Raw genomic sequence first — 16,279 nt, 5'->3', positions numbered from 1 at the left:
GAAGTATGTTTTAAGCACTTGAGATATTTTCAATTTGGTGCATAGTATTGCTAAAGAAAAAAAATTATCCGCTGCGAATATTGCATAATGTTATATGCATGTTAGGAACATTGCATCTTATATGTCATGAATGGGGGCAGGTAACCTTGTGTTGCATGTCTCGATGCTTCAAAGGTCCGTCCAATCCCAAACGGAATTTGGGGGCGTCACAATTTCTATAAGTAAATACATATCCAGTTTGAGATCTACCTCTGTGTGGATCTGAAAGATAACCTGCATCCGCATATCCAACTAATTGTGGACTTGAACCATATTGATAAAATAATCTCATATCAACCGTACCTCGGAGGTATCGAATGACATGTTTAATACTATTTCAATGTCTTCGAGTTGCGAAACTATATCTTGCAAGTAAATTAACTGAAAATGTAATATCAGGCCTAGTGCAATTTGCAAGATACATCAGGGCTCCAATTGCACTGAGATAAGGTATTTCAGGACCAAGAATTTCTTCATCGTCTTCACAAGGATGAAATGAATCTTTCTATACATCAATTGATCAAACAACCATTGGAGTACTCAGGGGATGAGTTTTGTCCATGTAAAAGTGTTTAAAGACTTTGTTTGTATAATTTGACTGATGAATGAGAATTCTATTTTATAAATGTTTAAGCTGCAGGCCGAGACAAAATTTTATTTTGCCAAGATCTTTCATTTCAAATTCATTCTTTAAATATGTAGCGGTTCTTCTGATCTATTTAGGAGTTCCAACAAGATTTAGATCATCAACATAAACTGCAATAATAACAAATTCGGAGTCTGATTTCTTAATAAAAACACATGGACATACTGGATTATTCTCAAATATTTCTTTCAATAGATTTTCGCTAAGGCGTTTATACCACATGCGTCCGGATTGCTTTAACCTATATAAAGATTTTTGAAATTTAATAGAATACATATTTCTAGATGTACTCATATTAGAAATTTCAAGCATTTTATATCCTTCAAGAATTTTCATATATATGTCATGATCTAATGATCCATATAAATATGCAGTGACCACATCCATCAACTACATATCCAATCCTTTTGTAATTCCAAACTAATCAAAAATCTGAATGTGATTGCATCTATAACAAGAGAGTATGTTTCTTCATAATCAATCCTTGGTTTCTGCAGGAAACCTTGTGCAACAAGTCATGCTTTATATCGCACAATTTCATTGCTCTCATTACGCTTATGTATAAATACCTATTTATATCCAACAGGTACTACACCCTTTGGTGTTTGTACAATTGGTCCAAAGACCTCTCGCTTTGCTAGCGAGTTTAATTCAGTTTCAATAGCTGATTTTCATTTTGGCCAGTCATTTCTATGTCGACATTCTTCGACAGTTCTTGACTCGATTTCTTCATTACTTATGGTAATATCGAGTGCTATTTTATATGAAAATATGTTGTCAACAACAGTTTTATTTCTATTCAAAATTTTTCCAGTACTCATGAAATGTATCGAAACCTCGTTATTTTCAAGTACCTGTTCCTCTTCAAGGGAAGACATTTCATTAAATACCTCTTTAGGAGGTTCTTTTTCAGGAGATTTAGTCTCTTCATGAGCATCAATTACTCTTATGGCCTGTGTTGTGGGTATGAACTTTTTAGGAGTACCAAATTCATTTTGTATTTTTCTCTTTCGAAGAATTTTGTCCTTAGTACCAATAGACTGTCCATGCTTCATGCGTATCTTAGACTCACCTATTGCTGTTTTGGCAACTTGTCTTCCAGGAACTGTAATCCTTACTGAAACATTAATAGCAAGAATATATGATTTTACCACACCTTTATTGTCAGTAAATACAACTGGTAATTGATTTGCAACACTTTGCAAATGAATAATCTTTTAAATCTCTAGTTTACATTCATTTGTACTAGGATTAAATTGGGAAATGGCTTTATTTTCCCAAGTAATTTCCTGTCGTGCTTCAGGCACCGATTTCTCATTACCCAATGTTGGAAAAATAGATTCGTCAAAATGACAATCCTCAAAACGTGCCTTAAATATATTCCCTGTAAGAGGCTCAAGGTATCTAATAATAGATGGAAAATCAAATCCAACATATATCCCAAGTCTACGTTGAGGACCATTCTTTGTACATTATAAAGATGCAATTGGAACATATACCGTACATCAAACAATACGAAAATGAAAAATATTTGGTTGTTGACCAAATGCGAGTTATAATGGAGAATATTTGTGATATGTTGATGGCCTAACTCGAATCAACGATGCTGCATGAAGTATCGCATGTCCCCAGCCAGAAATAGGAAGTTTTGATTTCATGAGTAAAGGTCTAGCGATTAACTTAAACCTTTTAATTAATGATTCAGCTAAACCATTTTGAGTGTGTGTGGGCAACTGGATGTTCAACATCTATTCCTATTGACATGCAATAGTTATCAAAAACTTGAGATGTAAATTCACCTGCATTATCTAATCGAATAGTTTTAATTGAATAGTTATGGAATTGTGCTCATAGTTTAATTATTTGGGCAAAAAGTTTAGCAAATGCAATATTTCTAGTGGAAAGTATACAGACATATAATCATCGACTTGATGCATCAATTAAAACCATAAAATATCTAAACGGTCCACTTAATGATTGAATAGGCTCACATATATCCCTATGAATCCTTTGTAAAACGGATGGAGATTAAAAAACAACCTTTGAGATAGATGGTTTGATAATCAATTTACCTTGAGAATATGTAGAGCATGGATATTCATTGGGTAAGATAATCTTCTGATTATTTAGGGGATGCCCATACGAATTATCAATTATTCGTCTCATCATTATTGATCCCGGATGTCCAAGGCGATCATGCCAAGCCATAAATACTTTAGGGTTAATGCATTTCTGGTGCATTACCACATGTGATTCGATTGTTCTCATTTCTGTATAATACAATCCAGATGAGATAACAGACAGTTTTTCTAATACGAGCTTCTGACTCGAAATTATTTTAATAATGAGAAGACACTCTTTATTGTCTTCATCAGTGGTTTCAATATGACAACTATTACGACGTATATCCTTAAAACTCAGTAAATTTCTTCTGAATCGTGAAGAAAATAGAGTATCATTAATACAAAATCTGGTGACATTAGGCAATACAATATAAACTTTTTCGGAGCCTTCAATTAGATTCGATAAATTAGATATGGTATAAACGTATGCTTTACTCAATGTTAGATTTTGAAAATATTTTTTATCCTTAAGAATTGTGAGTTGTAGCGCTGTCAGCTAGACATACATCTTTATTATTCATCTCAAAGATAGAAAGTTCATCAATAAGACTCATGATTCTACAAATATATAAAACTTTCATTACTACAAAACATTGTAAAATATAAAATAAAATTTATAATAAGATAAAGAAAATACATTAATTAAAAAGGAACATTTTCATCACCAATCAAATGATCAACTCTACCACTAGAATCCTCAAAGAAATCAGAAACATCAAGGCTTGTCATATCTTCTCCATCTATAGAATTTAAAGCATCTGATGGTTCAGCAAAATTTATTTCAAACTTTTTTGTTTTTTCTTTTATAGAAGTTTGGTATAAGTCAACCAAGTACTTAGCTGTACGACACGTACGAGATCAAGTCATACCACATCTATGGCATCCATCTTCATTTTTCTTTAAAAATTTGTTTTGAGGACCTTTACCCTTCTCTGAGTTGAACCACTTCTGGTGGTACGGTGTATAACTATTAAAATCCCTTTTAGAGTGGTCGCTTCTAGGACCTCCACTTCTATAGTTTTTCCTACCACGTTCACGTCCTCATTCACTTTAGGGAATGATATAGAACCAGTAGGACGTGACTGATGATTTTTTAACAAAAACTTATTATTTTGCCCAGCCAATAGAAGACAAGATATAAATTCAGAATATTTTTTGAACTTTTGCTCTCGATACTGCTGCTACAGGAGCACATTCGATGCATGAAAAGTAGTATATGTCTTCTCTAACAAGTCATCATTAGTGACTTTTTCACCACATAATTTTAGTAGTAAGCTAATTTTAAATAGTGCAGAGTTATACTCACTAACACTCTTGAAGTCTTGCACCCTCAGGTGCATCCAATCATTACGAACTTTTGGGAGGATTACAGTTTTCTAGTGCTCATATCTCTCCCTTAAATCATTCTACAAAATAAGTGGATTTTTAACCGTGAGATATTCAATTTTTAATTATTTATGAAGATGGTGTTGAAGAAAAATGATTGCCTTAGCGCAGTCCTGCTGGGACCCTTGATTTCATTTTTTAATTGTATCTTCCAAGTTTATCACATCCAGATAGATCTCAGCATCAAGGATCCAAGATAAATAATTTTTTCTAGAAATATCAAGAGCAACGAATTCTAATTTTGTAAGATTTGACATATTCTACATATATAAATCAGGAACATAAATATGTTTATATTATAAATAAGAAATACATTTACAAAATCAAGAGAATAATCATAAAGTTTTTATCAAGTAATAATAAGTAATGTAACATTTCATATTCATTTTGAAAACTATAAAAATATATTGAAAAACTTACTTGAAGTAGAGGACTATTAGTTTCAAAATCATCAGAACCTTCGTACTGATAATGTGTTATAAAACTAAGAGAGATGATATTATAAGAGAGAGATGATATTATAAGAGAAATAGTTGTTATTCAAATGTAAATTTGATTATATATAAGTAAATGATATCTATATATATAAGAATACAAAAGAGTAGATATACCTTAATTATTAATTAATAGCTAAAGATAGATCTTAATTAATAGTTTAATAATCTTATTAATAGTTAAAGATTAGTCTTAATTAATAAATTTAATGATCTTAATTAATGGTTATTTACTGTCATAAATAAATTTATAACATGTATTGATTTTTAAATCAACGATGTCGATTATTTTTTATTAAAAAAAAGAATAATCACTTGACCGAAAAGAATATTAGAGACACGTGTCCTAATTCTTCCATTTTTTTTCAAAAATGTGTGGCGAACGTGACGTGTTGTGATAATGGAAGTTTGGAATTTGCTTCCGCTGTCAAAACTTCTATTTCCAGCAACTCCTTTGCCTGGAAGTAGAAAAGCTCCCATTGCTCGAACACATCAGCATCTCCGTTTCCCACCTCCTCGCATGTACGTGTGGAAACCACTCCACTGATACGAAATTAAACCATGGAGCGTGTAAATTCCTCGCCTTGATGGAGGTTGTAAGAGAATTAGCTGAGAACTGTTCATATACTACGCAAGCAAATTGAGCTTTTCTTCTCTCTTTTTCCTGAAATCAGACCGAATCAGTATACGAATATTAAAGGAGAAAGTAGAAGCAAAGCTCCATTTTCTTCGAACACCAAAAAAATCTTAACCCTAACGTTTTACGGTCAGTCTGTCGCATAGAGATGGTTTAAATTGTATGAGAAAAACTAGGCTGAAAGATTCGAAGCGATAGAGGGGAATGGAAGGAGAGACGAAGTAAATAGATTTTTGGAGAGAAAAAATTGTCACTTTCTGATCTAATGTTCAGCACCCTCCAAAAACTCAATGCCAAATCCACAGAAACCGTGATCCTCGCTGACCCATTTCCCCAAACTTCCTCTGGGCTCAAATTCTGCCACACCCACATCACCGAATCCTTGTTTTGACTCCACCCATTATCACTGTCCAGCTGAGAAAAGAAAACCCAGAACAGAGAACGACAACAAGAAGCGTATCACTATGGGAGCTGAGAAGAAATGGCTCTTCACGCTGTTTATTGCGGCATTACTCTCTCTTCTCCTTCTCTTGTTGCTCACCTCCCTCTCCTCCTTCAGCTCCCCAAAGCCCTTCCCTCCGGTCGTACATCACGGTGCGCACTACCCCCCTGCCTTCGCGTACTACATCTCCGGAGGCCGCGGCGACGGGAACCGGATCCTCCGACTCCTGCTCGCCGTATACCACCCGCGCAACCGCTACCTCTTGCACCTCGCGGTGGAGGCGTCCGACGAGGAGAGGCGCCGGTTAGTCGCGGCAGTCAGTGCCGTGCCAGCGATTCGTGCTTTCGAAAATGTGGACGTGGTCGGCAAGCCCGATCGCCTTACATACATGGGCTCCTCGAATGTCGCAACCACGCTGCACGCCGCGGCGATACTGTTGAGAATGGATGGTGGGTGGAATTGGTTTATTACTTTGAGCGCAATGGATTACCCACTTCTGACTCAGGACGGTATGCCACTTCGGTTATTCTTTTTCTCTTTTGACAATTGCTACTCGGTCATTGAGTTGTTGTGTTACTTTCTTTTGATATATTGGATTGGTTGCAAGGTTTTTGTGATATGGGATCAATAAGAGAATTTAGGTACGAAATGAGTGGACAATTAAAGTTTTAGGAACATTGGTCTGGCTTTTGTTCTGTTTTTTTTTTCCTCCCTTTTTTGACAAGTTCCTAGTACAATGGGACGGATATTATTAACTTTAAATATGAATTATGAGATTGGTGTAGGTTCAATGCAATTTGAATGAGTTGGTTTGGTCCAACATTTTTGTGAACTTAATATAGTCGTGCTTGATACCTAAAACTTTTCCTTACCATTTTAAGCGTCAGGGTTGACTGCTGTGTTTAAAATGTACTAGAGTAGATGTTTGGTGTAGTAACTCCTCATATTATTTGTTATATTTGATGCCATATATCCTTCAATCATAGAAAATGATGTTGTGCTTTGGAAATTAGGCTCTGTAAATGTTGAAAATAGTTTATATCAATGATGCTAAACTTGGTTACCTGTCCTAGTGAGGACTCTCAATACTATGTTGGAATGTTTAGAAACATGATTTCAATCTGATATCGTTTAGAACAAATTTACGATTTTATTCTGGTCCTTGAATGTATTTTAATTTGATAAAGCACTTTGAAATTTTCATTTCATATTAATAGAAGCTTGGGCTGAAGCCTCTCTCTGTTTGTGATTCATTCCCACATAAGCAGAAATAGATTAACGAGTGCATTCAGATAGGACTAAATTTAAGAACTGTTTATTCTTACCAGGGTTAAACTATGTTTCAATTTCGTACTCTAGGAGATTAATTCTTGAACTAATATGAAGTTGTGCATTTTTTGATCTGTATACTTCCTTAAAGCCAAAGATAACATAAACTCCAGCATCCCATCAAAGGCCAAATCCTATTTTCTTGGTTGGATCCAAGATGTTATTGTGGTGCATCCTTTTATCATTTGATTATTTTTTAATAATGTAGAAAACCCATTAAGTCATGATAATTACCATAAATTAAGGTGTATTTTTTGTTAGAAAGAACGCCCACGCCTTCTGATATAGGGAGTTTTTGAATTCGGGTCAAATTTCATTGATGGGACTGTTTCAAGGCTATTTGGATATTGGAATTCCCCAAGATTAAATTGTCTTTGCAGTAGCTAGGCTTTCTTTTATTATCTTTAGCACAAGGTAATCTTGGTCATTGGGGGTGAAGAGGCTTTATGTTGGTGTATAGCAGTGAACGAGTGTTATATCAGTTAGTAAAATCATTTGTTCCTCTACCTGTTGTATTCAAGTAGGGTGGTTGAGGTGGCAAAGATACATTGATGGGGCCCATCTTAGAGAGAATTGTTTGGAAGAGAAGGCCTTTGCAGGATGCTAACAGACACAAGTATTTTATCTTGGGGTAGGGGCTGGTTGCTCTTTCAAGGAACATTAGAAAGGTGTTAGGGGGGTTTTCTCACTTCACTAAATTTGCCGTGGTGGTGGGTGATGGTTTCAAGATTCTCTTTTGGTATGATGTGTGGTGTGGAAATCAATACTTGAAAGCTGCTTTCCCAGAGCTATTTAGCATTGCACTTTTTAAGGATGCTTATTTGGCAGATCATTGTGCACGATTCTCATCAGTGTTGTGTTAATTTTGTTAGTGGGGCCAATGCTTGGAGGGTGGATCTTATCGCATTGTTCATCTACCGGTTGTATTCAACTAGGGTGGTTGAGGTGGCGAAGATACATTGATGGGGGCCATCTTAGAGAGAATAGGATAATGGAAGGAAGCAGCAAATGATAGTGGTTAATTGGCGTCGCATGTGCAAGAAGAGTGGGAATCAGTTGATCACCTTCTATTTCATTACGAGTTAGCAAGTATCTTATATGGAACATGATCTTCACCTGTTTTGGGATAGATTAGGTCTTGCCATCTTGAGTGGTGGATCTCCTAGGATGTTGTAAAAGCTGTTTGTAGGCATCAGTCTGTATTGTTGTGGAAAATGATCTCAGTTTGCATGATGTAGTGTATATGGAGAGAGTGAAATGAGCATAATTTTGAAGATTGTGAGAAGTCAGTTTTAGACCTCAAAGTCATTCTTTCTCAACACCCTGTACCATTGGATACCAGTCCACATTAGTGCTGCGTTTTCTGTTTCTATTTTTCAGGATTTTTTTAGATAGTTTTCCTTGTACTTGTGTATACTTTCTATGTACTGGTGCAGCACCCTTATTTTCATTAAAATCTGTATCCTATTTGTTAAAAGATAACAGTTATTACATAGCAGCTTCCTAGATCCTGATGCAAGTGAAGGGGTATTTTAGACAATTATTTGAAGTGAAACAAACATTCAGCCAATTTGCCTTTGATATTGGACAGTTTTGTTATGCCCCGAAAATTGTCTGCGGAGCTCATGGCTTATTGATATCAGTTACACCTTGAAACATCAGATGCTATGGCTGGTATTTTTGTTTTCCTAGTTTCATATCCACCTATGGAAAAATATGGAAAATAAACTTTCTTAACAATGGGTCCCTGTCATTTTTATTTGTTTATATTTTCAATGTATCCTTGAAGGTGTAATAAAATGTATCAGATTTCTCTATCACTGTCTTGTTTTTCTTAATGGTCAATTCTTACTTTCTGATGCTTATTTTTTTCATTACATGATTCTGAAATTTTATAAATTTTTAATCTAAATTTGCATTTTTTTCTTTTTGTTTATCTTCGTATGTAATTCTTACTTTCTGATGTTTGCTTCTTTTAACTTTCAGACCTGTCACATGTGTTTTCTTCTATCAGTAGAGACATCAATTTCATTGATCACACCGGTGACCTTGGATGGAAAGAGTAGGCAAACTTGTCCTAATTTTAGCAGCTTCTTCAAAGTATTTAATTTGAGTTCAATCTGAATCTTGTTGGTCTACTTTCTGATTCAGATCTCAAAGGTTTAGCCCTATTGTAGTTGACCCAGCGTTGTACTTGGCCAGGAGGAGTCAAATTTTTCATGCTACACAGAAGCGGCAAACACCTGATGCTTTCAAAGTTTTTACAGGCAAAGTCTATTCACTATAATAGGCTATTTTTTCAACATAAAATAAATGTATGGGTATGCTTTATGCTTGGTGGGAATATTCGATTCACCAATCTTTCTTTGCAGGTTCTCCATGGGTCATCTTGAGCCGATCTTTTCTGGAATTTTGTGTACTTGGTTGGGATAATTTACCCCGAACACTCCTCATGTATTTTACTAATGTAGTCTTGTCCCAAGAAGGATATTTTCACTCTGCCATTTGCAATTCACCAGACTTTATGAATACGACTGTGAACAGTGATTTGAGATTTATGATCTGGGATAATCCGCCAAAGATGGAACCCCTCTTTCTCAGTAGCTCTGATTTTGAACAAATGGTCCAAAGTGGAGCCGCTTTTGCAAGACAATTCCAGAAGGATGACCCTGTGCTGAACATGGTTGATGCTAAGATTCTCAGGCGTGGGCATAATCGAGCTGCCCCAGGGGCATGGTGCTCTGGGCGGAGGCACTGGTTGATGGATCCTTGCTCCCAGTGGGGTGATGTCAATGTCTTGAAGCCTGGGCCTCTAGCAAAGAAGTTTGAAGAGTCCATCACAAATCTACTTGACGACTTGAATTCACAGAAAAATCAATGCAAATGAATCTGCTCGTGTTAAATAGAGATATTTTGATATGAGGTAAAATTCATTGCAATTCATTCGAATCAGAATTTGTGACCGGTTAGAAAATAGAAGGACGGGCATCAGTTGAGATTGATTCTTTAGACGGACTAATTTGTTTGGAGTTCTGGCCACAGGCATCACTAGTTTATTACTGGGTATAGTTGAAGGCAAGCAAGTGAATTCACTTTGGAGGGAGGGGGGCTAGAATTTATTATAGAGCTACCGAGTCTTTCAAGCAATAAGCGGATATCCCTCTTTGTGCTGCTAATTACGGTTGTATGTTCTACCTATTATCATATTGTAATAGGCACCCTTTTGAATGCTGACAGGAAAGTTCATTGTTTCCATGGTTCTTTCTCCAAAGCGCCCTCTCTCTCTCTCTCTCTCTCTCTCTCTCTCTCTCTCAGTGGCCGCCTTCACCTTCATTAGCAGAAGCAGCTATTTCATTAGATGGCATCTTACTCTCCTATAAACTAGATATGCTTAAAGCTTCCATTTTTGTCACTAAAAAGGATCAAGGAAGCAAATAAAAGCAAGAAAGTTCGGTCGATCAGATGTTCTCAGAATTTTGCTTTATGCTTGAAATCATTAGATGGTGTTCAATTACTTAAATGACAAAAAGAGTGGGTACGTGCAGATCTGATACAGAAGAAATTCTAAGAGGAATGAGAATGTCTTGAAGTGCATGAATCCATGATGACGGTGGATACGTATGAAGTTACGTAAATATGAAACTAATAGGGGTAGTAACATGAATTCCCTTACGTTTTGAAGATCGGAGAAGCCTCAGAATGGTCTCTTTACACGTTTTCTAGATCGACATAGAAGTTGGAAAGAGCTCATTTTTAAAATCAGCCATGAAGGAAATTACACTTTTCCTCAATTCAGAAGTGGTGAAGTACAAACTTTGGGTATTCCCTTTTGAAAAATTCTATGTGCAGTCATTTTTGCGGACTCCTTTGTGCACTCCAGTGATACGATTGGTTGTGTATTAAAAAAAAATTAATCCAGCCAATCATATCAGTGGAGTGCGCAAGGAGTGCGCAAAAATGACTGTATGTAGCATTACTCTTCCCTTTTATGGGTAGAGGCCATAAACGTTTGACTATTTTTAATATGAAATAATTTTTGTATTATTGTATAATAATGTTTGCCAGGGTGTGTAATAATTCCGTAAAAATTGTGCAAATATCATTTTTCAAAACCACTACGTTCGGAAGACCTACGCCGCCTTCAACTCCGTCACTCGAAGAGAACTTCCAACAATATCTCCTCGCCTCCTGGTTGGGGTTCACTGAAATCTCGTTGTTTCTCAAATGGGTCTCTCACGCTCTGGGTTCCTCAATTTCATACCAAGGGCGTCCAGAAGATTCACCAATCCCTTACTTCATCACATCCCTAATGTTCCCCGTGCTTCAAAAACTCAAACATTTCCGGTTACATCACTTTCTACTACTTCTCTCATCGCAATCGAAGACCAACTTTGGGTTCGACATTCAACGCCCCACATTCAAATCCCACGTGGGTCGTTACCTGAACATCGGTTTGGCTTTTACAGACCATTCCACGATGGGGCGGCCATGAACCCAGTGTCCGTTGAAGCCATTGACATTAATGTAGATGTTATTGTACGCGATAGAGTCTCTGAAGAAGCAGAAAGCATCTGTAGTATGCTATCGCAAAGCTCTGGTTCTTCTATCGAGGCCTCCCTCGGTTCTATTACGGCTCAAGTATCGCCGCTGCTGGTTGTGGAAGTTTTAAAGAAGCTGAGCAATGCGGGTGCTCTTGCACTGTCTTTCTTCCGCTGGGCTGAGAAGCAAAAGGGGTTTAAGTACAGTACAGAGAGCTACAATACTTTGATTGAGGCTCTGGGCAAGATCAAACAGTTCAAGTTGATATGGGATTTGGTGAGTGACATGAAACGTAAAGGGTTATTGAGTAAAGATACATTCGCATTGATTGCACGGAGATATGCAAGAGCGAGGAAGGCTAAGGAAGCCATAGAGGGGTTTCAGAAGATGGAGAAGTTTGGATTGAAGTTGGAAGTGTCGGACTATAATAGATTGATCGATACTCTAAGCAAGTCAAGACATGTAGAAAAAGCCCAAGAGCTGTTTGATAAAACGAAGAAGAGAAAGTTCATGCCTGATATTAAGACATACACGATATTGTTGGAGGGATGGGGTCAAGAACAGAATTTGTTGAGCTTGAATGAGGTTTATAGGGAGATGAGGGAGGAAGGGTTTGAGCCGGATGTCGTGACTTATGGTATAATTATCAATGCCCATTGTAAGGCTAGGAAGTATGATGAAGCAATTGAGTTGTTTCATGAAATGGAAGCAAAGAATTGCAAGCCAAGTCCTCATATATTTTGTACTTTGATTAATGGGTTGGGTTCTGAGAGGAGGTTGAATGAAGCCCTAGAGTTTTTTGAACAATCCAAGGCTTGTGGTTTTGCACCGGAAGCACCCACATACAATGCTCTTGTGGGTGCTTATGGCTGGTCGATGCGAATGTATGATGTGTATAGGGTGGTCGATGAGATGAGAAAAAGTGGAGTTGGTCCAAATTCTCGAACTTATGATATAATTCTACATCACTTGATAAAGGCTGGGAGAAACAAAGAAGCTTACTCCGTTTTCCAAAGAATGAGTAGCGAGCCAGGCTGTGAACCAACTGTGAGTACATATGAGATCATTGTTAGGATGTTTTGTAATGAGGAACGAGTGGATATGGCAGTAAGGGTTTGGGCTCAGATGAAGGCCAAGGGTGTCCTTCCTGGAATGCATATGTTCTCTACATTGATCAACGGTTTGTGCCGTGAGAACAAGTTGGATGATGCTTGCAAATACTTTCATGAGATGCTAGACATGGGCATTCGGCCTCCTGCACAGATGTTTGGTAATCTGAAACAAGCTCTTCTTGATGGAGGAAAGAAGGATATTGTTCTTATTCTGGATCAGAAGATTAATAAACTACGGAAAACTGCATTAGTTGGATTGGGCAAATAACCTAAGCCTCTTATTCGATAATCGAGTTGCTTTTCGTGTATATGAGTATGACCCTAATATCTGGAGGTTATGTAATTTCTTTTTGTTTCAATTCAAACAAATGTTTTAGGGCTTTCATTATTTCTATAGTTTCCAGTTGGATATTGAAAACATGAACCTGGATTAGAAGATATTCAAGGTCAAGATCAAATGAAACGAGCTTAAAAAGCATGTTTTCATGCTTTTCTAATCAGGACCCGTTGATTTACATGTGACGTACAGAAAATAGGCCAAGTCCAGTAAACCAAACATCTCACACACCGCCCCCTCAATACAGCAAAAAACAGAGTAAGTGTTATATTAATGCATGTTCCTAGACTGAGACGTTGAATCAGACGAGCTATGGCTATGGTCACCATACCAATCTTTACAAAACAAACGCGCGAAGTGTCCTAACGGAAGGTAGAAAAGTGGTAATGTCCCATGGCATTCTTCTCAGCACTGGTACCTTCTTCAGATGAAGAATTTAGTTGTGCTGTTTTCTCTGGCGCCTGAAATGAATAATCTGCTACTGCTCGATATGAATAATCCGCAAGTTGCTCTGTCTGATTTGGCATCTCCGGTGACGATTCGGGCTCTTTCTCTGTTTGCTTTGGAACCTCAGCTGGAGGTCCTAGCGCTTCCTCCTTCTGCTTCGGCGCCTCAAGAATGTCACGAATGCCATGAACAACCAGCCAATCGCAGACGTACATGTCAGGATAGATAACCGGAACATCGTTGAGCACCAGTACGTCATGGGACCCGGTGACATTGATCGTAAAACCATCCAAATAAGTCCGTAGCAACGTACCGTCCTCCATGTTCAGCAGATCACCCCACAAAAGCCTGCACGGGACAATGTGTCGATGAAAAATCGACGAAGAAAAGTCACTGAAACTGCTAAAACGATTCTTTATCACTCCATCAACTGGAGCGAAGACCGTCAACACGGTCCGTTCTTGACGCTCAAGAAACTGCATGTCAAGAAACGAAGCCATAACAGAGCATCCTTTGGATCTTAGCGTCGCACAAGCTTCATGGAACGTATAGGCGCCCGAAAGAGAAACCACTGCATCGTTCGGGGTGGACGCGAGGCACGCAAGATTGGGGCTATGGCTCGGGAAGGGGTCCAAAAACTGAAAATTGGGGTCAAAGAACTTGTCGATCCCAAAGATTATCAAAGACCCGTCAACGTATATCGGAGACCAGGGGATGGTGACGTTGTTTAAGGAAAGTCGGTAATCTTCCAGTGATGTGGTGACTATCAGCGGGTGTCCCGAGAGCAGCGTGGAGATCTTGGCTCCGTAAGGGAGGGATTTGAGGCTCTGGAAAGAGAACGCGAGGGGAAGGAGGTGGTATTGGACGAGAGACAGCGGGAGATGATCCAAGGGAATGAACGCAGAGTCAGAGGGGGCAAAGATGGTGAGAGAGGGAGACTGTGGAACAAGGCTTCGGGAGGCGAGCTCCACAGTTATTCCAGCCATTAATGCGTAGCCGGAATCGGAGAGAATATCATAGGCTTTGAGGATGGGATGAGAGGGGAAGAGGGAGGAGAGAGAGAAGGGAGAAAGGAGGAGGAGGAGAGATACAATGAGAAGCACTGAACTGGAAGCCATGGATCGACGGAGCTTTGATGAAAGGTTTGTTTTAGGGTTTTGGCTTGGTAAATCCGAGTGTATGAGGATAACCAAAAGAGAATAACTTCACGCCGGTATCTCCTGCAAACACAAAATATCGGAAGCCAATAGAAATGTGCCACGTCATTGGTTACACACTACCCGTTATGCCGTGCAATAGGGGATTTTGTTCGGAAGCCAATACCTCACTCATTTGTCTCACTCTATCGATCGATCTCCCCTGAACACGAAAGAAACTCTCTCACTCGCTCGAAACCCAGCCTCCCCATCTCCGTCGTCCTTACCCATTCAGTCTCTCTATCCCCCGAACACGAAAGAAACTGAAATGGCCATGCACAAGCCTCGCGTTTGAACTACTTTTATCTACCCTGCCATTAACACTTAATAATAGAAAAAAAATTATGCAAGAATCATGAAAAAATTACCGTCGGTTTACACAAAAATTATAGAATCATGAAAAAGATTGTAGTATAGTTTCTAGCATGTTCTCAAAAATTATGGATGGATTTCACACAAAAATTATTTCACCTATAGATTGAAAATAGGGCAGTCGGTTCACACAAAAATATTGCTTTTCACCTATAGTTTCTAGCATTTACCATGATGGGTTGGTCGGTTTGTTGGTGTGCGAGATCGGCATACAGGAGAGACGGAATATGAGTTTGTGTGTGAGGTCGGTGTGCGAGATCGGGACCATTGGGAGCGCAGAGAGGGGGTCGGCGGGGTGGGGGCAGATTGCAGAAATAACAACGCAGAGAGAAGGGGGGGTCGGAGGCATTGATCGCCTGTTGCGCACTCACAAATGTTTCATAAAGCATACGTGTCCAGTCCTCATTGGTTTCCGACAAATACAGATAATAGGTGCCGCCGGTTCAAAACGTCTCACTAATCAAAATCTTTAGAGGTCAAAATATTCAATAGCATTAATTTTGGCGGGAAGAACATGACAAGTGGCAGGACGAAGTTTCTTTTTTTTTTTAAGGGTTAGGGGATTTCGAATATAGGTTCAAACCAGATTATATGCCCTTAGGCTATTAAGCTCTTGACAGTGAAAGGACGAAGTTGCTGCTTACGGGTATGTAAAAACAATGTTAGTTAAGAAGAATAGGAAAGGGATGTTTATGACAGTGGTCTTAATTTGAGTTCATATATCATGTGTGTTTCGGGGAGTTATGAGTATTAAAAATGCTAGAATATGAAAAAAAAAAATGAAAATAAATAGCAGGATGTATCATTTGGTGCATTTTTTTGATACATCATTCGGTATCCATAGAAGGGCCCTATATATGATTATATTAATGTTAATTTTAATTTAACCTATCAAACTTCTCGATCTTGATATATATTAGTGGTTAAGTTGTATCGTGTCACCAGTAAAATTGTCCTATTACATCGATTAGGATGGATTAATAACTTAAATATGGTGTGTATCCATGGTCTTATCACCATGTCAACATGATAGATGAATTTTATACAAATAATTGAACTGAAATGTCAGATGCAGTATCCTCGTGCACTGATTTTTCTTCTCACATTATTGTAAACAATGCATGTAATCCCATAATATTTGGGATATTATATATAGTACTGTTGCTGATCTTATTCAAAT

At 38.0% G+C, this 16,279-nt stretch overlaps 3 protein-coding genes across 4 annotated transcripts; 2 read left to right on the top strand and 1 right to left on the bottom strand.

The window, feature by feature from the left end:
* The first annotated feature begins 5,122 nt into the window (after nucleotides 1–5,122).
* On the top strand, nucleotides 5,123–10,367 carry LOC122313259 (beta-glucuronosyltransferase GlcAT14A-like). 2 transcript variants are annotated; one of them, XM_043128089.1, is made up of 4 exons: nucleotides 5,123–6,276; nucleotides 9,083–9,158; nucleotides 9,299–9,363; nucleotides 9,469–10,367. In XM_043128089.1, the coding sequence occupies exons 1-4, from the start codon at nucleotides 5,790–5,792 to the stop codon at nucleotides 9,981–9,983; spliced, it is 1,143 nt and encodes a 380-aa protein (XP_042984023.1). In that variant the 5' UTR covers nucleotides 5,123–5,789; the 3' UTR covers nucleotides 9,984–10,367. The 2 variants fall into 2 exon arrangements, with proteins under 2 accessions (XP_042984023.1, XP_042984022.1); XM_043128088.1 differs by having other exon boundaries at nucleotides 5,126–6,276; nucleotides 9,248–9,363.
* A 771-nt stretch (nucleotides 10,368–11,138) lies between these two features.
* On the top strand, nucleotides 11,139–13,135 carry LOC122313257 (pentatricopeptide repeat-containing protein At1g71060, mitochondrial). The gene has a single exon (XM_043128086.1). The coding sequence runs from the start codon at nucleotides 11,321–11,323 to the stop codon at nucleotides 13,013–13,015; it is 1,695 nt and encodes a 564-aa protein (XP_042984020.1). The 5' UTR covers nucleotides 11,139–11,320; the 3' UTR covers nucleotides 13,016–13,135.
* Nucleotides 13,136–13,205: 70 nt separating this feature from the next.
* On the bottom strand, nucleotides 13,206–14,825 carry LOC122313258 (putative fasciclin-like arabinogalactan protein 20). Its single transcript, XM_043128087.1, has one exon. The coding sequence runs from the start codon at nucleotides 14,647–14,649 to the stop codon at nucleotides 13,447–13,449; it is 1,203 nt and encodes a 400-aa protein (XP_042984021.1). The 5' UTR covers nucleotides 14,650–14,825; the 3' UTR covers nucleotides 13,206–13,446.
* Nucleotides 14,826–16,279: the final 1,454 nt, after the last annotated feature.

Source organism: Carya illinoinensis, chromosome 6 (genome assembly GCF_018687715.1).
Source record: "Carya illinoinensis cultivar Pawnee chromosome 6, C.illinoinensisPawnee_v1, whole genome shotgun sequence".
Classification (NCBI taxonomy): Eukaryota; Viridiplantae; Streptophyta; class Magnoliopsida; order Fagales; family Juglandaceae; genus Carya; species Carya illinoinensis.
This window is presented reverse-complemented; position numbering and strand designations above follow the sequence as displayed.